General features: G+C 37.5%; 2 protein-coding genes and 1 pseudogene across 11 annotated transcripts in view; 2 read left to right on the top strand and 1 right to left on the bottom strand.

The window, feature by feature from the left end:
- The first annotated feature begins 441 nt into the window (after positions 1 to 441).
- LOC106752118 (zinc finger and BTB domain-containing protein 49-like) lies at positions 442 to 4,513 on the top strand. 2 transcript variants are annotated; one of them, XM_014633568.1, is made up of 4 exons: positions 442 to 577; positions 1,681 to 2,034; positions 2,269 to 3,118; positions 3,192 to 4,513. In XM_014633568.1, exons 2-4 carry the CDS (start codon positions 1,708 to 1,710, stop codon positions 3,296 to 3,298), a joined length of 1,284 nt encoding a protein of 427 aa, XP_014489054.1. In that variant the 5' UTR covers positions 442 to 577; positions 1,681 to 1,707; the 3' UTR covers positions 3,299 to 4,513. The 2 variants fall into 2 exon arrangements, with proteins under 2 accessions (XP_014489054.1, XP_014489055.1); XM_014633569.1 differs by lacking the exon at positions 442 to 577 and adding an exon at positions 988 to 1,345.
- Positions 4,514 to 10,909: 6,396 nt separating this feature from the next.
- Positions 10,910 to 16,066, bottom strand: LOC106752097 (annotated as a pseudogene).
- Positions 16,067 to 16,624: 558 nt separating this feature from the next.
- Positions 16,625 to 22,397, top strand: part of LOC106752108 (protein CASC1-like) — a 14,205-nt gene continuing 8,432 nt past the window's right edge. For 4 of the 9 annotated variants that reach the window (XM_014633529.1, XM_014633526.1, XM_014633521.1 and 1 more), the window contains exons 1-7: positions 16,625 to 17,056; positions 19,183 to 19,206; positions 19,631 to 19,803; positions 19,975 to 20,161; positions 20,433 to 20,573; positions 20,928 to 21,002; positions 21,095 to 21,294. In XM_014633529.1, the coding sequence (XP_014489015.1) occupies positions 19,724 to 19,803; positions 19,975 to 20,161; positions 20,433 to 20,573; positions 20,928 to 21,002; positions 21,095 to 21,294 (683 nt within the window). In that variant the 5' untranslated portion in view covers positions 16,625 to 17,056; positions 19,183 to 19,206; positions 19,631 to 19,723. Of the gene's footprint in view, positions 17,057 to 17,414; positions 17,550 to 18,253; positions 18,486 to 19,182; positions 19,207 to 19,630; positions 19,804 to 19,974; positions 20,206 to 20,432; positions 20,574 to 20,927; positions 21,003 to 21,094; positions 21,295 to 22,397 lie in introns of those variants that run through there. The other 5 variants (XM_014633522.1, XM_014633524.1, XM_014633523.1 and 2 more) reach the window with 5 other exon arrangements.

Here is a 22,397-nt window from a genome sequence, read left to right as displayed (position 1 = left end):
TAATATTATAGCGCTATAATTATCGTAGTTAGACGACTAGCACGTAAGTCATTTTCATTGTTACTTACATTAATACTGCAGAAGAAACTAAAATAAATACATTTAATACAAAAGCACGTTCTCTCCTTGCTCATTGCGTCAACACACAGTCCTGTTTATAGGTAGACGAAGGAGGCCACGTCGACGTATGTTTCTCACACGACGAAATATACCGCCGCGCGGCAATGAGCGAGGAAACGAACGAGACAGCGGTCGGGCGGGAAGAATTCGGGATGAAAAATCCGATGTGCGATTCGGGCATTTTCGGCGCGATGAGAGCGGAGCGCCAGGATGGGGAGGGGGGAGAAGCGCGACGTGACGCGGCGCGCTGCCCGCGTCTGGAGTCGGGTGACCCGGGAGAGAGAAAAAATAGTTAAGAGGTTGGCACAGTAGAGGGCGGATGGGTGGGATGGGGACGCCGGCTTGAAGGACAGGTGTCAACGATATACGAACAACGAGGGATCTCTCCCGGTGACAGTCGGCTGCGCGAAGAAACAATCCAGGCGAGCTGGAGCGCGGGTTGCGAGGTTACCGAGCGGTAAGTGCTGAGAGCGAAATCGCACGACGGCCGGTGATCATTAGGATCGGTCGCAAGCTAGCGTGCAGTGCGCGAGAGATCGTACGAAACATACGCACAGCCATTTTCTCCTCTCCGTCCACACGGGGAGAGAGAGAGAGAGAGAGAGAGTGAGTGAGTGAGTTTGGTGCGGTGGTGTGGAGCGCCGCACGGTATCGACTTAGTATCGGGCGCGAGAGAGAAAGGTGGGAGGAGAAGGGTGGCGTTTGCGTCCCCTGGCGTCATGCATCCCCTGCCCCGCCCCACCCCCCTTTGACAATTGGCCTCCCCTCCGTGCATCGCCCACGGTTGTCTTCATCTCGGCCGATTATTTTTTCCTCGTGTTTTTTTTCCGTCATGTTCCTGAGCGTAACTCGGTGGAGAGACTGTGTCGTCGCTTGCGCGTGATCAAATCGAAAGGGGGCAAAAGCTGCCGTCGTTCATCCGCGCGGTGCGCCCTTGGCGTGGGGCCGTCGGGCTAGCGAGTGTGTCAAACGTGAACGGCGGCGTGTGTGAGCGACGTTACAAAGGAAGCCGGCGTACCCCCCCCGTACTCATTGTGACAGACGCTAGTCGACGCGGTGGTGGTGGCGTGTTTGTCTACCGGCACGTCTCTCTCTCTCTCTCTCTCCCCGGTATCCTCTTGTGCGCGAGAAAAATCGGCTCCCGCGCTCGCTGTCGTATCACGGAGATCCCCCTCCGAGGAAAGGATCCGGTACGGCGAAGAAACATGGGGAGAGGGACATCGTTGTGAGTAAATACAAGCGGGCGCCGCGCTCTCGGTGCGACGTCGTCGGCGCAACTCGACGTAGTCGCGTCTTGGCGAGCATCGCGTCAGCTACCGAGATGCCGCCGTCGTGTCGCCGACGACGACGACGATGATGATGACGGTAACTGAACGAAAACTGAATGCGTTCGTTGATGAGCGCGCAACATCAGTCCGGTGTATCGTTTGACAGACAGACTCTGTGAGCGGTCGTCGTCGTCGTCGTCGGTGTGCGCTATCTTTCTTTCGCGTACAGAACGTAACTCCTGAAGTAACCTCACACGTCGATTCCGCTCAAGAGCGACGTTTGCTTTCTCAGGTATATGAGTTCTATTGACGGTCTGCAATGAATTTCTCGCCGTTTGGAGGCCACTTTCCTACCACAATACCGAGTATCCATCAGTTCGCGACCGACAGTTCCAGCGGTGCAGGCGCGCGCTACGCCAATCATTTTCCCAACCAGCCTCCGATCGGAGTGCCGGTGATGGGAAAGTACCGTCCTGAGAACAACGCCGTACAATCTGCTCAGTCGCAAGTGATGATGAACAACAAAGCCAGCTATCCCAGTAGTAATGTTCACCATTATTCAAACGTGCCATACTCTCAGGCTCAATCTGTTCAACAACGGCCCACCAACTCGCCTGGAATGCAGGAGAAACGTTCGTATCATCAGGTAAGGTCAACTATACCGCAGAGAAAGTTTATTTTTGGATACAGAATATTTTCGGCCATATATCTGTGACAGTAGTGTAAGAGCTTGGAGAAATTGACCTCATTTTCCTAATTTATAAAATCATTCTCTCGGCAACTTTTCCGAGTATCGATAGATTAAATTACCAATAAGCAGTATCAAATTGGTTGTTCTTAAGAAAACCAAAGCAGGATAACACAGCACTTTCCGTTGTAGCAATCCACAGAAACCATAAATCAGCAAGATGTTTGCAATCTTCTTCAAGACAAGGACAAGAACAAGGAGAAGAAAGCCGAGGAACAACAACGCAACGGAGAGACAACTGCCACAAACGGTGCTCAGCAGGATTACACAATGCACCAACATCAACAGCACGCGCACACTCAAACACCAGCTACTATGCCCGCTACATGGCAATCGCTCGCCACTCCCGGATCTACCGTAGCTGACTATCTCAGTCACTTGCCGGCCAGTACTTTACCGTTGAGCTTGCACCACTTTCTCAAGTATTCCGCCGAAAGTATCAAGAAAGAGTCCGAAATGGCGCAAACGACCTCGGTGGCGGTGGCCACCACAACGACGCCTAATATAATGATGTCACCGAACAATAAGAAAAAGAAAAAGAAGAAGACGCCGAAGGAGAAGAAGCCACGTCCGAAACCCGGCGAGATTCGTCTGACGACGGCGCTGGACGGCTCGACGTTATACTGCTGCCCCGAGTGTCACATGGCGTATCCGGAACGAGAATTGTTGGAACAGCACCTGTTGGGCCACACCCTGGAGAGAAGATTCGTTTGTGACATATGCGGCGCCGGTCTAAAGCGGAAGGACCATCTAACGCGTCACAAACAAAGCCACAATCCCGAGCGGCCTTACGTTTGCACCGTCTGCTTGAAGGCTTTTAAGAGAAAGGAGCAGCTGACGTTACACTTTGTAATACATTCCGGTGAGAAACGGCACGTGTGCACGGAATGCGGTAAGGGATTCTACCGGAAGGATCATTTACGGAAGCACACTAGAAGTCACATCGCGAGAAGAGTGAAGGCGGAACTGAGTCAGAACGCTGGTAAGAAGTCCGTCATACGATTGGCGTGAGTCAACTGTCTGCCTTCCTTTATAACGCTTCGCTGTGTCCGTAGGTACGCAACAGAATCAACAACAAAATAATGTTTCGAATATGCAAACGACTACCGTATCAACGTCGTCCGTTCTTCCGGGTGGGCACCCGGGTCCCCTCCTGTCCTGAGCCCCGCCACCAGGGAACTTCCAGGTTCCCCATCCGAACAATATTCTTCACACGCATACTACTCATCATTCGCTGCATCATCATCATTTAACGGCGGTCAACGTGGCGCATCAATCGACCGTCGCGCCGCTCGCTACATCCAGTCATTATCAGTCGCACGAGCTTAGCTTTTTGGGACACGTTAAAGATTTCTGAGACGAGGGGAAGACCTCGGCGAAGAGGTAACACCAACACGCTAACTGATCGTCGTGTCGCCGTCGATAGGTAGCTTCGACTGACTCATTCTTTGGAAACTAGTGACTTTTATATATGAAACGTACTCGCATATGTGCGTGTGTGCTCCGGATGAAGCTTCCTATGTCTCGTCTCTTCATCCATGTAACCATGTGCCATGTCATTCCCCCTTTTTTCTTTTTTTCGAGTCTCAACTGTCGCGCGCGCGCGCTCTTATGTTCGTCCCGTTCGCGACTTTTATTGCCAGTATTGTTTCCACCACAGAGTTACACGTAATAATACATAAGGTATAAAGCAGAGACATAGAAGCTCCTTATAGCACAAACAAAAGTACACATGTGGGAGAGAATACTAATTTTCCACGGAAATATTCTAGAGTAGACGCGGTTTGACTGTAAGTCAAAGACTCTTGCCATACGTTGTGTACGATGAAGAAAAAAAAAAGATATTTTTATGAAAGATCGGTGTTAATATAGAAACTAAGCTGACCGATGAGAGAGATAGAGAGAAAGGAAAGGAGAGAGTGTGAAAGTGAGAGAAAAAGAAAATAATTGACACTCTTTTTTTATTTTTCTTTCTTATATCATTGCGTTGGAACGTTATTCTGTCATTTTCGCGGTGGTTGTAAATTTGTTTTGATTTCTAGTTAAATGGTAACGAGTGTGCAAATGTAAAGGAAATAGGAATTATACGATGCGTAGAGCGATATTTCTAATACGAACGTAGACGAGTCAACCCACCGATTAGAAATCGTCATCTTTTGTTTATTTTCTGAAAGCAGATATTTGCTTGAAATTTTAGTGCCCGTTTAAAGGATAATGTATATTATCATAAAATTTTTAAATACGACTACTATGCTCTATGAGACAGAAAAAAAGCGACAAAAGCATAGCAATATTTCGCAGTCGATAAAAATTATATTTCGTTTCATTAAAACTTTCTGTTCCTTTTATATATAAAGTTGACAGTATTTTATATTTTACGATATAGTTCGAAATTTTTTACTTATATATTTATATATATATATATACACATTTTTTACGTATGTATATATATAACGTACTGCGTACGGGCGTGCTTGCTCAGGCAAATTCATCGTTACTTTCCTTTGCGATTTATCGTACTAAACACTTTGGAAGCTTAATTAGTCTTTTATATTACTTTTTTTACATTGTTTTTATACATATTTTTCGTTGGTCTTCTTATATTCGTTATATACATTGAGTACTGATTATAATGTAAGTTTTATTTCATAGATATGTGACGTAATACTATGATTTTTTTTTTTAATTACGAATTAGTTTTTAATTTTTATATTTATCCACGCATCGTAAATCTTCATAGACTGTGATTGTTTCCCACAGAGAATATCTGTTGTAATCATGTCAGGTTGCCTTTAAGGTTATAACCTTCGGCTTCATTTTAGTATTAATGTTTGTGCCATCATTTTTTAAATTACTTTTTCCAATTCTTTTTTTTTCGCTATACATTATTCAGATATTTTATAATCAACGTTATATTATACATAAAAAATTATTATATTTTTTGTATTATTTTTTTTTCATTATCGTTATCACGATAATAATTCTTACGTCTTATTACTACTAGCGTCATCATTATTATCATTAAATTACATGTAAAGATCTGAGACATTATGTATGTGACAGAGCAGTGAATAAATCAAAATTACTGTTCTAAGAGGCAAAATTCGACGATTCTGTGATTTTGTTTTACTTGTTCTGCAAATCGTACAGCTAACTCAAACCTATCATGAATATTTTTACATATTGTTTTTTTTAATTAGCGATTTACTTATGTTTTAATTATCATTATTGTTATTATAATNATGTGTGTGTGTGTGAACATATACTATATATATATATACATATATGAACATGTATATGTGTGAACACATATATATATATGTGTGTGTGTGTGAACATATACTATATATATATATACATATATGAACATGTATATGTGTGAACACATATATATATATGTGTGTGTGTGTGAACATATACTATATATATATATACATATATGAACATGTATATGTGTGAACACATATATATATATGTGTGTGTGTGTGAACATATACTATATATATATATACATATATGAACATGTATATGTGTGAACACATATATATATATGTGTGTGTGTGTGAACATATACTATATATATATATACATATATGAACATGTATATGTGTGAACACATATATATATATGTGTGTGTGTGTGAACATATACTATATATATATATACATATATGAACATGTATATGTGTGAACACATATATATATATGTGTGTGTGTGTGAACATATACTATATATATATATATATATATATAAGTCGCGTATAGATATTATCGTAAAATAACATCGGACATGTCTATATGTATTGTATAAACATGCATATATTGTAACGCAAGATGTTAGAAATATGATGTGATCATTATAAAGAAAATAGAAATTCAGTATTATATCTTTTCGTCGGAGAAGTTCTATTATTAGCAGAATAATAATCGGCATTATGATATTTTGTAATATATACAATTTTCATTTGGATGTATCGTAACTCAGTAATTTCGTAGAAAATTGTCGGGAGTTATTTAAAAAAAAAAAAAAAAAACGTATCATTGTATTACATTTTGCATTTCCGATAAAAATCGCGCAAGCATGCACTCATTATGACATTATGTGCAGCTGGGCACTATGCGCTTGCATTAGCTCGCGCGATATTTTAGACATTACATTTGCTGACACTTTAAAAAATCGTTTGCGTACGTATCTTTCTATTTATTTATCGTCGCATCATATCTCTAGCATGAAACGTCGGACAAGTAACACAGAAAATTCAGGTTTTGTCAGACCTCAAGTATAATGATATATGCTAAAATTATTGCATACATGGTGAATATATATGTATGTGTGCGTATGTCTATATAATATATATACATACATACATACACACACATGCGTGCTAAAAGTCGTATGTAAAAGATCAAATTGTATTGAAAATTCATTGCCATGTATTTGTATCTTAAGGCAGAGAATATGTCTTAGATTATACGTTAGCGAGTAAGTTTGTATACAAAATCTAATTATATCGTAAGCAGAGAAGAGGAAGAGAAGCATTGTACATGGAGTATATTGAATGCCGCGCACTTTTCTTTGATACAAATGATAGAATAGCCAAGACTTGTTTCATTCAATATAGGGGCATCTTCATGGCTTTTTCCAAGATTTAAGCGATGCCGAACAAGAAACACTTGCGGGCACTAAACATGTTGAATAAAATGTAGCCTTTAATACTCTTTTAATTCAAGGGACTTAGATAATAACATAGTAAAGCTTGACGATTTAAAATATTCCGTGAAATGACTTTTTTTGTAAAGAAAAAAAGAAAAAAAAACATGTAACTGTGTGAGAAAGTGTGCGAGTTTTCATATATCCCGATACGCGATGAAAAAACGATGAGAATACGCGCAAGCGTCGATATAAGTTTTTTTGAGGAAAGTAATTTGTTTTTTTTTTACGATGATGTAGGTGGATTATGCAAAGATTTAATGAGGAATAGCTTTAGAATTTATAAAAGAGATGGCAAGAGGAAGAAGTTGGGAGAAGCAGATATTTCCAAAGTTCGACACACGTCTTCGACTGTTCAAACAAAATGAGTGGCTCAAGAAGGTCTATTTTGAAGGGTAGTTAAAAGAACCTATTTCCAACCTCGACGAAGCGGACCGTTGATTATTATATAGCTATACAATCGACCGTTTCGTCGAGCTATAGTTGTAGTGATGTTCCTGTAGTAACGAAGAAAAAAATAATAGTTGATGCATTTCTAAAGAAAGGATATACTTTTCCGGTGCCTTTTTGTATTGCGCTGGATTTCCCGCACCCATATAATTCACCATCGTAAGATCTAAGATCTAAAAAAAAAAGAAGCGGCGCGTGTGCCTCTCTGTTTTCGGAACAGCGTGTATACTTTATCCGCCTCCGCGTTGTTCGAGCAGCCGTCGGTTTTGTCGATTTTGTGTCCTTCGTTCTTTTCGTACAGCATTTCACACGAGACAAATCTTGGGACGAATCTCGATACATCTCCATTTTGTGAAATACGTCTTCCGTCTACGCGGAATGCAGTGAATTCCTTTTGTTCCTTTAACAGAATAAATACTGTGACTCAGGAGATTACTGAACAAATACGATTCATCACGTGTATATTACGTATTCAATCAATATTTCCAGAAGGAACATTTTCTGTTCGGTTTTAACGTCTCTTCTTGCTTTGGAGATTAACTTGTAGTGTGCTACTTGTTGAACTTACTGATTTTCAAATATTGCGAGAAAAAAAAATCGGGATTGACTGCAAAAAAAAGGGTCGTTATATTTGTACGGAAAATCTGTCGTTGGGCGCGCAGTTCAGTTTCGAGCAAACTGGAGATATCGGTTGGACTTGATTCTCCTTCATCTCGATTAGAAGTGGTTAATTAAGAATATGGATTTTATAGATGTACTGTAATAATAATAATAATAATACTAACACTACAATAATCATAATAGTAATATTAACAACAACAACAACAATAATAATAATAATAATATAATAATAATAATGATATTAATACCGAAAATATAATAATACTAATAACAATAATGATAAAATAGTAAAAAGACTAGTGGTAAACACAATGGAGAAAACAAGATCCAATTCTCTTGCGACGCGCTTAATAGTTTTTATGTGAAACCCCAGAAAGCCGTGAACGACTTCTCGAGTTGGCAACGACTTCCATTCGACGACGAATCACATAAATGATATGTAAACGTTCCATATTCTTTAAGCGTTCTTCTCGCAATTGTACGATAATTCGTTATTTCACGATGTACTGTTCGAATGTAAGATCTTTTCTTGGTCCTTTGTAATCGTTGCTCGAAACGAAGACAATTGTACATTGTAATATGACACATTTTCTCTTCTTTTCTCTTCTTTCCTTTTTTTTTTTAGTAACATATGGCGCGTAATTAATTTCAAGTCTCTTTATCGCCGTCTCGTTGATTCGTCAATACTTTCAGTCGATTCGTTTGTTCCGAGCATCGAATGTACGTACGTACCGTTGAGAAGAATGGATAATGTAGAGGCGATTTTCTTAAATTAATCATCACATGTGACACGATTACTCGACAAGGGTAGCGGAAAACAAAAAAATCTAAAAAGAGTACACGAGACTTCGATGTGACTCGAATACGCGAGTCACTTAGAAGCAGGGATGGCAATGAAGAACCATATTTTTCTATGCAGTGTGTCATAATTTTTAATTATTTATATCAAACCACATATAGAGCACACGAAGAAGCGAATTCGATCGACGTCTCGTCGCAAGATGCGAAGATACCTCGAATGCAAGTGTAACTATATACATGTATATATATACACACACATACACACGCAGGGTGTCCCAAACTCGAAAAATCTCGGTTTCCGTGGTGTGCAAATAGAATCTACACACATATACATATAGAGTGTCCCAGTTCTCGCGACTTTTAATTTTATCAAGAGATAAACAATTTAATTTTTCCTAAGCAAAAATATCGAGGGAGGTCATTATTTATGACAACTTTTCAGTCTTCAACATCTTTTTAGCCAAGCCTCAAATTAAAATTTTGTTAAAGTCCGTTTAAAATAAATCGGAGAAAATAATTTTTTATCCATTTATGAAATTTGTGTATTATTGGTGCCTCGACATTTCCATTGAGGAAAAGTTGACTTGAAATTCTTCAGAGAACTCTTTCGGTAAAATCAAAAGTCACGAAAATCCAGGACGTCCTGTATATACATACATATATACATTTTGTGTGTGTGTATGTGTGTCTCGATTGGTTCATGCAAAAAAAGAAAAACGGGCGCACACGTCGCGCGTTATTCCTTATATATTCTTCGTTCTCCGTCGTTTGCCGTATTTTCCAGCGCGGCATCGAACGTAGGATATAATTTTTTTATAGCGTATAGTGTGAGCGATTAACGCGTGTGTGATTTTGCATGAACCAACGCGCATCGCTATTGTGCATTTAAGGCTCCCGACTACTCGCTATGTCTTTTCAAATAAAAAGATATATCCACAAAATTACATTTGTGATCGATTCAGTATACTTGTAAAATTAGATGAACATTTTTCTTTTATTCGAACAATCAATAAATAGCCGAAAAATTAACTCAACACAGAACCTTCCTTTTTTAACCTCTTTTATCATAATTTTGTCTCTGTTAATTTTACGACTATTTATCGATTGTTTGAATAAAAGAAAAATGTTTGTCTAATTTTACAAGTGTGCTGAATTGATCACAAATATCATCTTGTGAATGTATCTTTTTAATGTATAACGCAAAAATCTTAGCATGCGTTTTTTCGCTTCTGACATCATTAAACAATGGACAGCCACAGTAAGTAGTCTGGTGTTTTAAAGACGAAGATAAAAGAAAAAGAAATAGAGAGAATCTCCAGCGGACTATCGTTTAGTCGTTTTAGCTTGTCTAATCGGCGCCTTGTCGCGTGCGCTACGAGTGTTTGTGCGCGTAATTGCGTGTAACTACCGAGTTCTCGACGGGATACGTTAACACGGGTGATCGATCGACGACGGGAAGACATACAAATTCCTTGATATAGTACAAACGCTCAGATCCTTGTTTTTCTCAGATAGATTAGATGCATAAGTAATACGAGTGAAATATAACCGGCTGGCCTCAAAGTACGAATTCTTTTTTGTCCAAATATATAACGCAGCATGGTCTTTCTGCGGAAAGAAACCTTTCTCTCGGATGGTTCTCCTTTGACGTAACACTTGTAACACACACTGTGTCTTGAGGTCGATCTGTGTCGATGATGAGAGAAACAGTTCGCTCGACGATACCTTGGCAGAGCGATTCCCATGGTGCAATACACACACATCCGGACGCTGAGTACGAGCTCGATATCTCTAGTTTGTATTTTCGAAAGAAAGAAATTTTAAATATACCCTCCGGTGAATTTTCTCGTCTTGCTTCTCGTCCATACAGCTCCCTGCATCTTACACATTACTTCGTTCCGAACGCATTTTTTATTTGACTTCTATGTCGAAGCGTTTTAAGAAAAAGTTACACGTTTCGAATTTTTTTTGGATTTGTGTAATGCATAACAGTGCCCGAGAAAGAAAAGACGATTTTTCTAATGTATTAATTTATTGAATAAGAATTCAAACATTATGTAATACAACGCGATACTTGCTTGAAAATATATCTGCTTTTTGTTGTTTCAACTTTACATTGTTATGTATTAATCGTAAATATAAATTTTTTTTTTAATAATTAGATGTTTACTGCAAAATTATATACCGGGTTTCCAATAATGGATATCGTAATTGAGTTGTAATCAGTGGTGAAAATCAGGTTACATAGTGATTCTGTAAATTTTCCATATTAAGAAGATGCCGAACGCTTTTGCGATTCTGTCGATCCAAACTATTCTGAAATTATCGGGACAAAGACAAATTATATTTATGTAAATAACGATCACACAGAGGGTCACGAATCACATTGAATATTTTCACTCTTAAAAAATCTTGTCTATTAATCAAGTGATAACAATTTCGAAAATTGGAAATTAATATTTTTCACGTTAATGCATAGTGCCCGAAATATCTAAAAGAGTTAACTGTTATAGTTATTGCTTTAGCAATATAGACGTTCAAGAAACGTCGTTTATATTATTATAAAAAAATTGAATCGTGGAAGAAATTTAATTAGTGAGGAGAAATTCAGGGCCCTACATAAAATTAAAAATCGAGTATTTCCATGACTTCACCTGTTATAGTACGATCCATTGCGTCCTCTTGATCTATAGGTTCGTTCAGAAGATACATTTTAGTTCCAATTATGCAATTTCTGCAAGAAACAAGAAAAGATAATTTCATATATCGGCGAGTTAACTTGCGTCTCAAGTTCCAATGAAAAAACACAATAGGTTTCTCACTTACTCAAAGTATTTTGTCTTATCCAAGTCCTTATTAACAAAGTCTGTCATATATTCGAATTCTCGTTGATCGTCAGTTAGCACTTCATATGACAAACTTAACGTTTTCTCAGTTCGTATATTCCATTCGTTCGTTGTAAAGTACGCAAGAATTTGATTAAATACGAAAATTTTCCTTTGTATTTTCAGCAATCTGAAAAAGTGGTGTCAAATCGGTTCAGTGGATATGTCGATCATGCATTTCGTTTCTGCGTTTTCATTGTGAGAGAAACAGTGAAAAAAAAAATTGCATAATGTTTCTCTTAAAATTCAGAAAATTGTCCTGCATTTCAAAAGGAATATTTTGCAATGCTTTTCTGGCGTTTCTCACATAATAATAAATTAAGAAAACTCGCATGAACAATATTACAATTGTTCCAAGTTGTCCCCCGGTCTCTCTTACATATTCAAGGGAACTTCGCCTTCCGTTTCAATAGCGAATATATTCCTGCATGCGCTTGCAAAATCGATCAATGCAGAAACTGCAAGATTTAGATCTCACCTCGGTTGCCGGCCTGACAATCGTAGAAATCCGTCAATGACCAAGGCTGGCATTACATGGAACATTAACACTAACAGACGGTAGAAGAAGTAGCTCTTTATCAAGCGCACGTTAGGAGTCCAGATGATATCCAGAAGATACTTTTTCAAAGCGTTCATACCAATCTCCAACACCATCGAATGCGTCACATTCATAAATTGGTTATTCGCGCAGTGGTACACAAGTGGAAGATCGTTTCGCGTATTACTGGTAAAAATTGAAAACATCTCGTTACCTTGACTTGGCCGACAAAAAGCTAGGTAAATAATATGCAAAAACTGCTCGTATTTTTTTCATTCTAAAGATCTTTTCGATTCTTAAAACAGTGCACGATATTCATTTGGAATATCATAACTTACGTCATTTTCGTTGCACGCTTCCACGCCGCAGCGATCAAAATCTTGGTGACGACATCTATCACCGGTAGGTAATTATTCCGTATGTTTGGATCCGTGTGTAGCACCTTCAGTATTCCTTTTCCAACAGCGGTAAATAATGCCACCGGGCCGTTGAAATTGTCTATCCATCCTTTCACAGGTTCTTTTAACGTTGAGCCGACTAAATCGAAAGATAATTTGTGAAGAATATTTTTTTAACGGCAATGAAAATAAAGATTCGTGGCAAAAAGCTCGACTGAAAACATATGAGCTTTCGGAAATATAGAGGAGACCGTGTAAAAAGAAAGTTTTGAAAAGTCATCATCTCTGAGGAGAAACGTGACATTTTTTAATTCATTTTCGTTGTATGAAGTTTGATCTTCAGCAGTAGAGAGGATATTAACGCGTTAACATTACTTTTTCTCATTGAAAAATGATTAATGTAAAATCTAAAAGTTATTTATATTTTACGAGATTCTGTGCACGAGAATTTAATTAGAAGAGAATATTCAATGATGGCAACGCGTCACGCCACAATTGCACACAATGGTATGTTCTATAGTTGGAATATGTATATATTTGTTCGCAAAACTGTACTTATAGACGGCCTGTAAATTACGCATGGTAACGTTCCAGAGTAATCGGTTATCACTTGTTCCGCGAGCTTCTTAGTAAATACATAATGATTTGGTATCGTGCCTATGTACCTGCAAATAATTCCACTTTAAGGTATTTTCGATTTCGATGAGAATTACATTATTCTAAATACTACGAACGATTGTTGACGATGTTGAATAAGTATCGTCTCAGATAAGTTTATTTGTATATCAATATGAGAATTGCGTTATAAAATCATTCTCTCAAATATATTATGAATTATTCAAACACACAGTATATATTTAATACGTTATACACGTATATATGGTGTGCACATCGAAACAACATTTCATGCTTACTTTGCTTTAAACCCCTCCAATATATCTTCATCCAAAGTCTCGACAATATGAATTGTTTTCCTCCAATCGAATTCTATTGAATACACAATTTCATCAATGACTAATTTGTCGATTTGAGCGTAAGCTGTGCTGACGTATACTAGAACCTTGAAGAAGTAAAGATCGGATATCTGGTAGTTAATATCTCTGTGCAATTGGATTTAACGCAATTTCTCATAAAAAGAAAAATTAAAAATCACTTTTTCACTCACACATGTGCACACGCTAAAATTCTGTTAAATATTCATTGTTAAATATTTACTATGAGATTTTTCATTCGTTCGCTTAAAACGCAAATATCCCTCGTTGCTCGCACATTCTTGAAGACAGCATCTTTTAAAGTATTATCGAATTTCACATTTGCCGCTATATGGAATGTGACGGATGTCTTCTCGATTAAGATGTTTCTGTCGACAGTTGACAAACCTAAGCCCTCAAGGGCAATGTCACCATCTACGGGAATCAATTTGTCGAAACGATTGGATTGCTCATGCCGCAGTGTATCAAATAACTAAAGCAAACAACGCGTGATTAAATGATACTACGAGATCGCTGGTCACATCTGCGGAAGTTACCGGGTTCGCTAGCAGCTGTCGAAGTCTCTCGTCTAAATTCGCACCTCTCTTCGGGCGTATTAATAAAAATATCTCTCCTAAATCGGAACACGATCTCAACAGTTTTTCTATCAACACTTTCCCTACGTATCCTGTAGCACCCGTAATAAAAACGTTTCTTCCAGAATAGAAAGCCGGTATCGAAGTAGTCTAATCTATTACGTTTTTCTCCATGTCCTAAAATTTATAATGATACTCGTGAAAAATGACCAGAAAGCTTTTATTAGTATGGAAAACAGAAGACGCGTAAATATTATATGTGGTAACTATATCCTTTTTTTATTTAGGAGCAGAGAAGATCAATAGATGCATTTGAACGCGATATACAATAGACAACAAATAGTAGCAGTTTATTTCGCTTCTGACTGTAGCTTACTTATAACTGCAACGTTATATAGACGTCGCTCACACATCAATATTCACATTATAATAGAATATCGTATTAATCCACAAGTCATCCATTTATGTATTCAATGTTTTTCCGATGCATATACCAAGTGTAGAAATATGAAACCGGAATTTTTTTGTAAAAATTACACGTCTGTTGTTTGAAAATGATAAAAAATATTTTATTCAAAATAATGTCCATTGTTATTTATACATTTTTCCCACCTCTCCGGCAGTTTATGAATGCCACGCCAAAAAAATAATTCTTCTTTTGAAGCGAACCAGCTATCGAGCCATTTTCGTACATTTTCATACGAATTGAAGCGTTGTTCAGCGAGAGCGTGTCCCATTGATGCGAATAGATGATAATCGGACGGAGCCAAGTTTGGAGAATAAGCCGCATGCGTTAGTATTTCCCAACTGAACGCCTCGATCGTTTCCCTGACCCGTTTTGCTGTGTGTGATGGGGCATTATCATGGAGCAAAATGACTGTGTTGCCTTTTTCCATATTCCGGTCGTTTTTCACGCAATGCTCGATTTAAATCGATCATTTGCTGTTGGTAGCGATCAATGTTAACGGTTTCACCAGGTTTTAGCAGCTCATAATAGATTACACCCTTCTGATCCCACCAAACACAGAGCATTGTCTTCTTTCTAAAACGATTGCAGTGGATGTCGATGGTTCGCCTGGATTCACCCATGATTTCTGACGCTTATGATTCTCAAAATATATCCATTTTTCATCACCTGTCATGATACGATAGACTTTCTTTTGTATCTGTCGAGCAGCATTTCACAAGTGGTTTTTCGATTTTCTTGCTGTTTTTCATTCAGTTCATGCGGAACCCATTTTCCCACTTTCTGAATCTTTCCCATGGCTTTCAAACGAATTGAGACAGCTTTCTGCGTCACATTCAATTCATCCGCGAGTTCTTGTTGAGTTTGAGTATCATCTTCATCCAATAAGGCTTGCAATTCGTTGTCTGCGAACTTTTTCGGTGCTTTCCCACGCTCTTCGTTTCTCACGTCAAAATCACCACTTTTGAATTTTTTTAACCACTCGAAACACTGTGTTTTACCGAGAGCATGTTCACCGTAAGCTTCGACAAGCATTCGATGCGATTCTTCAGCAGTTTTCTTCAAATGATAACAAAAACCAATGCTGTCCGCAAATCCGTAGTTCGTAGGCAAAAAACTCGACATGTTAAGGTTATAGAAAAATATACCGATATATAAAACTTGGGTTGTCGTGTGTTGAAAATCTTCGTCAGCTGTTAGAGGGAGATGATGGCGCTGCAGAAGCGGTCTTACGGTCCCTAAACTGATGGCTAGCACTAACTATAGGGAAATTCCGGTTTCATACTTCTACACCTGGTACATATCCAATTGTCACCATTTCATATGATGTTTTAGAATATTATGCGTATTAGTATATATAATATATAAATATTAGTAAAAATAATATTACATTGTTAGAATTCTAGAAAAACTTTATTACAGTTGGATTCTTATTTTGTAACGAATATGTGTTATATGATATTCTAGATATTTAGTAAAACATACTGGGGTCATCTTGTAGAAGTTCTCAGTATGTACCACTTCGGACGTAGGAATATGAATTCTCTGAATATCGCAGTACGTATTTCGAATATTAATGCGATATGTACAATTTACGTTTGCGATATACTGCGTACATACTCAGGAATTATCTATGTTGTATGACACGTGAATACTTCTACATTTGTTATCTTTCATACAGTATGTGCGATAGATCAGCCATATTTAATTGAACGATTCACAAAATATCGTGAAATCATTGTTGTGCCAGCAACAATATTAGCATATTCAATATGCAGTTTCTCAATTAGAAATAAATATATTCGTCGATTAAACACAAATATTTTTTCGCATCACGTATGATGTGTATCAGTACAAATAGTTCGTTAATTGATACTACATTATGGGACATTCTTCTGGGCTTATCCGTTTTTTTTAAATATTGTTCAAATTATGCGCTCTTATAGAGCCAGTAACATGGCTGACCCTCACGTGATCGATTACCTCCGCATCAAAGGGGCCGATAGTATATAGTTAAACTGTAGTTAAACTGTGCAGTGTAGCGGTGGCGCGGCAGTGAGCTGCTCGACCGCGCCCTTCGCGCTCGAGGAGCCGAAGGAATTATATAGATATATCTCACCGCTCTATATATCGCGTTAGAATAAAGCCAAGAAAAATCCCGATTGACCACGTTGCAATTGACCACCACTAACCAGCCGCGATTTGGAAGTTTTCTTGAGTGTGGTCAATCGGGTTCCATCCATTCGTGCTAGAATTAAGTTATCAGAGTATAGGGAATATATAATCGTTCGAACCTCATTGACCTTCGCATGCACGCGCGTGTTTCGAGACACACTGAGGAGCATCGTCGACCTGTGGTTGGGTCCCTGTGTGCACATGACCTTCTCTCTCTCTCTCTCTCTCTGACATCGCTGAGAATCGACGCTCCCTCTCCATCCTCAGAGCGTTCGCAGGAATAGCAGCAAACAAGCAAACGGTGGAATTGTAACTTTCATTACTGTTCTAATTATGTGCTGCTAATCACAAAAATTAAATATTGTATTTTATAATCATTATCACATGCTTATCACCAATGTTGCATATCAACCGAATTATAATTATCGATGAAGGTTAATTAGGCTATTATACAATGATTCCATAATTTATCCACATTAAGAAGATGCCAAACAGCGCTTTCGCGATTCTGTCGATCCAAATCATTCTAAAGTCACTAAAAATAAAAACAATTATATTTATATAAACAATAGTCACACGAGTCGCGTAATTATTTTTTAATAATTTTTGAAGTGAGAAATTCGACGATACTAGTTAAAATTATGTCACATATACACATACACACGCACGCGCGCACGCACATCTTTCTACATGTTGAATGTAATCGTATTTAATTATGCAATTCACAAGATATCGTGAAGCCATATTTTGCTACAACAGACAACTGTTTCAATGAGAAGTTTGCGACATTAACTTCTTCTGTGTATGTACACGTGGATTTAATACAAAAATATTTTCACATGATGTATAATGCATACCTATAGAGGATGTTTCTTAATTGACATCACACATATACATCCTGTATGCATTATACATTTGTCTTACGTTGCTTTTTGATAATTGTCGATTCTTAAATGTTCTGCGTGTAAATCTGTCACGTTCTTTCTTAACCTCGCTTTCAAAACTCAAAAGTCGTCGTCAACGGTTTAGTTGTAAATTGTTTCCAAAAATTGTTTGCTTACTTAGTGATATGTGACAATTTCTTTATTATTTTATAATACAATATATTGCACATTCAATTATCGTGATAATCTTAATTTACAACAATGAGATCTCCATGAAAATATTTTTTATGGATTATTCTTGATGATTAATCGTAAATAAAAATCAGTACGTCTTGCATATTGCGAATATAATGCAAGCCGTAAGAAAAGTTAAAACTTCCAATGACGACGCTCGCAATGTGAAGTATGAAATGAAAATGTACGATGGCTGTTACTATTAAAAATAACAATCTCTGAATAACAACTATAAGATATATCAATTATTAATTTAATAAATTTAGTTTCAACTTAAGTTTAATTTTGTTAACTTAAATTTAGTTTTAATTTAAATGACTTATTTGTTCTCGTTAAATATCACTCAGTTTCCGGTCTTTTCTCTTTATCAAGATTCTTCCGTTTATAGAGATTCTATTTGGAATGACATTGAAAAAAATATAACCGCCGAAGCAGAAACTGAAGCAGAGAACGAAGACGTAACTAAAGATGAAGAAACAATCAGGAGAACGACAAGGATGGTGGCTTTCAAAAGCCACGCACCTTTACTTTTGAAATCCGAAACCGAGTATGATGAATATGAGGAAGATGAAGATGCACAAATTTCGGAAGCAAAGAAGCCATCGCGTGTCTCGTTATTAGTAAATCCTTGTTTAGTTAGATTATTCTGCTACTCTTATTTATTTAGTAAAAAGTTAAATTTCAATGAAATTGATTATTTTATTTTTTCTAAGAAAGGAGAAGATAATTTGTTGTTCTAGAATTACTTTAATAGTAAACATATAATTTTTTCTTAACCTTTACAATATATATATATATGAATTTATTCAATCGAGAAGTTCGGTTTGATTTTTAAGTCAAATTTGACTTTAAATAAATAATTCTTGGGCATTATATAAAATTAATTACTTTATTTTATAGTTTTGACTAGTAAAAGTTGTGTTTTTAAGAACATAAATATTTAAAAATTAATATTTTATTTATTAACACAACAAAATCATGTCAAAACTTAAAAATTTTCACCAAATATATCACGAATGTAAATAAAGTGGATAATCACGCTCATCCATATTTTCAAATTATGCTATTTAATGTAACATTTCATGGCTTTTACTTCCTTCTTTCCTGCCATTATAAATTGTCACACAAGCTATTAGATCCTTCCGTTGTTGAATAGCCTTTCAAACACATTAATTGGAAAGTATAATTATGTCTTGCGATAGAATTTTAAATAGAAGTTACGACAATCATTTATATTCATATCAAATCTATTAACATATCTCCCACAAATGATACGAAAATTTCATTCTCACTACAACGTCTATTGATTTGTTTCAGATAGGGGAATGGACTGCAAAACAGGTAATTTCATTTTTACACCGTCATGCTTTCCAATGCCGCTATGCAATGTCCAATATAAGAATTTTTTTAAATAATCCCAAGTTAAGTCTTCTCATTGGACAACTTTTGGTTATTTTATCAGCTGAATTATACCGAGTTCTGAATTACACCGAGAAAAAGTGCTTGAACTATATAGAAGCCAAATTACATGTCAGTTTTATTGTCTAAAATTTTATCAGTTTATAATAATTTATTTTAATATATTAATATACTAGTATCCACATTTTCAACGTTCATCTTCGAACACATTATTGTGTTTTGTCGTTGCACAAAAAAGACATCGAAAGAAAGTGCATAAAAAAGACAATATCAATATTTTAACTTATTATATATTGACAATAATATGACAACTATATAAGTTCGTAATGTCTTGGCAACTTTGTAGGTACAAGTCATAGTAGCTCTCACATGACGATTTCATTAAAGTGAAGGATCATTACTTCGTTCGATTTAGACGAAGCCTCCAAAAGTCAAAAAGATGAGGAAGAAATCGCGCAAAGCTCTCGAAAGAGAGCAAGCGGCGTCCGCGGCTGCAGCCGTTGAAGCTGAGGAGACCAGGTGAAATACCGAGGATATGAAATTCAATTTGCTTAGATTACACGAAACGATATTCATGTGCGAATATAGATCAGCATCAAAATAAAAAATTGATGTCTCGGCGAGTACCTATAATCGCACGCGTTATCCTTGCGTGATTTATCAGCATATTAATTAAGCATTCATTCGAAGGGCACAGATAATCAAAGACATGCACGAAGAGATTCGATGGGAGAAGTATAATGCAGAGAGACAAGTGTCACTCGAAGAGAAAGAGGCTGCAATGCGCGAAGTTCAATTGGAAAAGACCTGGCATGCCCTTCAGGATCATGAAGGCGCCTTCGTGAAATACGTAACTGATGCCGAGAAAGAGGAAAATGTAAACATCGTCCTCTCTTCTTTTGTATATTTACGGGACGAAAAGTATGTTAAAGGAGCTCTTGACTGAATCGCCAGAAACGCTGCGTATAGAGTATATTACCGAAGTGAAAAAAATTCTTCTTTTCTTTCTTGCGAAAATTTATCTTCGGAACGCGTTGACATGGGATCTTTAGCTTCACATTATCAGCTTTATCAAACGAACTTCTTCATATGTAACATCAAGATTCGACGAGTTAATAACGAGTGTGTAACGGGCTAACTCTTTTCAGTGGATCAGGTACATGACTTGCGACGGATTGCCGGATCCCGGTAGCTTATCAGAGATGAATACTTTTGTGTTTTTGTGGTCCATGGAAGACAAGGAAGTTAATATGAGCAACTTCACCAGAAAATATTACACTGTTATTTATGTGCGTAAATCTTTGTAATTGTTATATCCGTTATACAGCGAAAAAGATAGATAACCGAACAACAACAGAGTGCACTCGACCGGAATGCGACGAGCTTAAACACTTTTTCCCGTCTCAATCGTACATCGGTGAAACTTTAACCTAAGTTTAAGAATTCTTCAGATAAAGACTTAATTATTAAACTCATCGATGTTGACAGAAACTGGCGTTCGACAGCATACATAATGGACGATTAGATGTCCAACTTTAATAAACTGTTATCATTAATTCGTAGACGAAATATAATTGAAGAAAAGACGCCGTTCTTTTCGTCATCTTTTCATATAAGGATAACGATCGAATCTCTCTTCGCAGCTAATAACGAAACTTGACGAAATAGTGCGATTCTCTTTGATGAGATCGCCCAGCTACCTATTCGAGTGCAAGGTGGTAAGTCGAATCGATTGAACAGTAGTTCTTGCGTAAATGTAACGGGGAGTCAACGTTATCCTCGAAACATGAGATGGTCGCATTTTTAATAGATCCGGCAACGATTTCGGGACAAGCTTCAAGAATGGATGGACATGGCGTGCTACGCTCTGTTGCGGCAAATAGAGAGAGACATGGTCCGCGAGGACACGAAAACGGCGACGTACAGTAGCGTCTCGAAGCACGTCAGTTGTTGTATCTGGGTCCTGATAAAGTGGCCGATTAAACTTAAACAGCCCACCGACAAAGATCGGTACGTATTGTTTCGACATGACCTTGCATTGATAAAACACCAACACAGTCACTTCCATTCAAAAAGATATTAAATATTGTGACAGATAAATTTAATTTATTCACATATTCACTCAACGGAAAAAAAGACCTTTTGGCGTACAAATTTCAGGACGGAGGAAGTTATACGAATTGTTGGCGCAATAATTGATATAGTTACTGACCAAATTGCAAGCATCGAATCAATTGATAACTAATCACAGCAATTCTATCATTTGTCCACTTGGACTAAACGGTTGAGAGAATTGTGTTTATTTTTAGCCAAAACTTCGTTTATTCCACCACTTTATTTTCTCAGTCTACATAAATAAATGTCATGTGTTTCTATACAGGGTGTCCCAGACCACCCGTCTCACCCGATTTTTTCGTAAACGCCACATTTTAAAGAAAAATGTTTCAGACAAAAGTTTTGTAACTTCGAGGGGCACATAAGATGGTGTCATTGGTTTGACCTTGGATAGTCGTTTGAAGATCACGTAAAGGTCACCTTTAATTTCTTAAATGGAAACCCCCATTTTTCAATGCATATTCTTGTAGCTTACCTCAAGAGCTTTCCAAAACGCTATAATGAAACGTTTTTTTAATCAGTACTTTTCGAGTTATGAGGGTTGAAAGTTACGGTACCGCCGGCATTAGCATTACCCAAGGTGGAGGTTGCACGGTCGGATTTACACCTCTTTGTGTGTTTGTGTGTTTGTGTGTGTGAATGTGTGTGTGTCAACAGAGATAAGGACCCCACGGTTGTTTGTTTTCATGGAAAATTCGCCAGATCGTGCTGCGACTAATTCCAGAATCTCTTTCTGTACGTCTTAATGAATGGCAGGGATGCAATTGAGCGGATGCAAGAATCTCCGGCATCCTTTCATCTCTAACTTGGCGTCGAATTTATCTACCTTTATTGTGATCCGGTTGAAGAATACCTTTATTGGTAATTCGGTTAGCTAAGCGAGAAAACACTTTGTACGAATGAGGAGCGCGATCTGGGTATCGTTCTCGCCACAATCTTGCAGCTGCTCTAAATTGACCATCACATTCACCTAAAATAAGCATCATATCACAAGCTTC

The sequence above is a fragment of the Dinoponera quadriceps genome, unplaced genomic scaffold (assembly GCF_001313825.1).
Source record: "Dinoponera quadriceps isolate SergipeBrazil2010 unplaced genomic scaffold, ASM131382v1 scaffold365, whole genome shotgun sequence".
In the NCBI taxonomy this organism is placed as follows: domain Eukaryota; kingdom Metazoa; phylum Arthropoda; class Insecta; order Hymenoptera; family Formicidae; genus Dinoponera; species Dinoponera quadriceps.
This window is presented reverse-complemented; position numbering and strand designations above follow the sequence as displayed.

Coding starts and splice junctions, on each gene's coding strand:
- LOC106752118 (XM_014633568.1), top strand. CDS start 1,708: ATGAATTTCTCGCCGTTTGGAGGCCACTTTCCTACCACAATACCGAGT. Junction 2,035..2,268: donor AGAAACGTTCGTATCATCAG/GTAAGGTCAACT, acceptor TTTCCGTTGTAG/CAATCCACAGAAACCATAAA. Junction 3,119..3,191: donor GGAACTGAGTCAGAACGCTG/GTAAGAAGTCCG, acceptor CTGTGTCCGTAG/GTACGCAACAGAATCAACAA.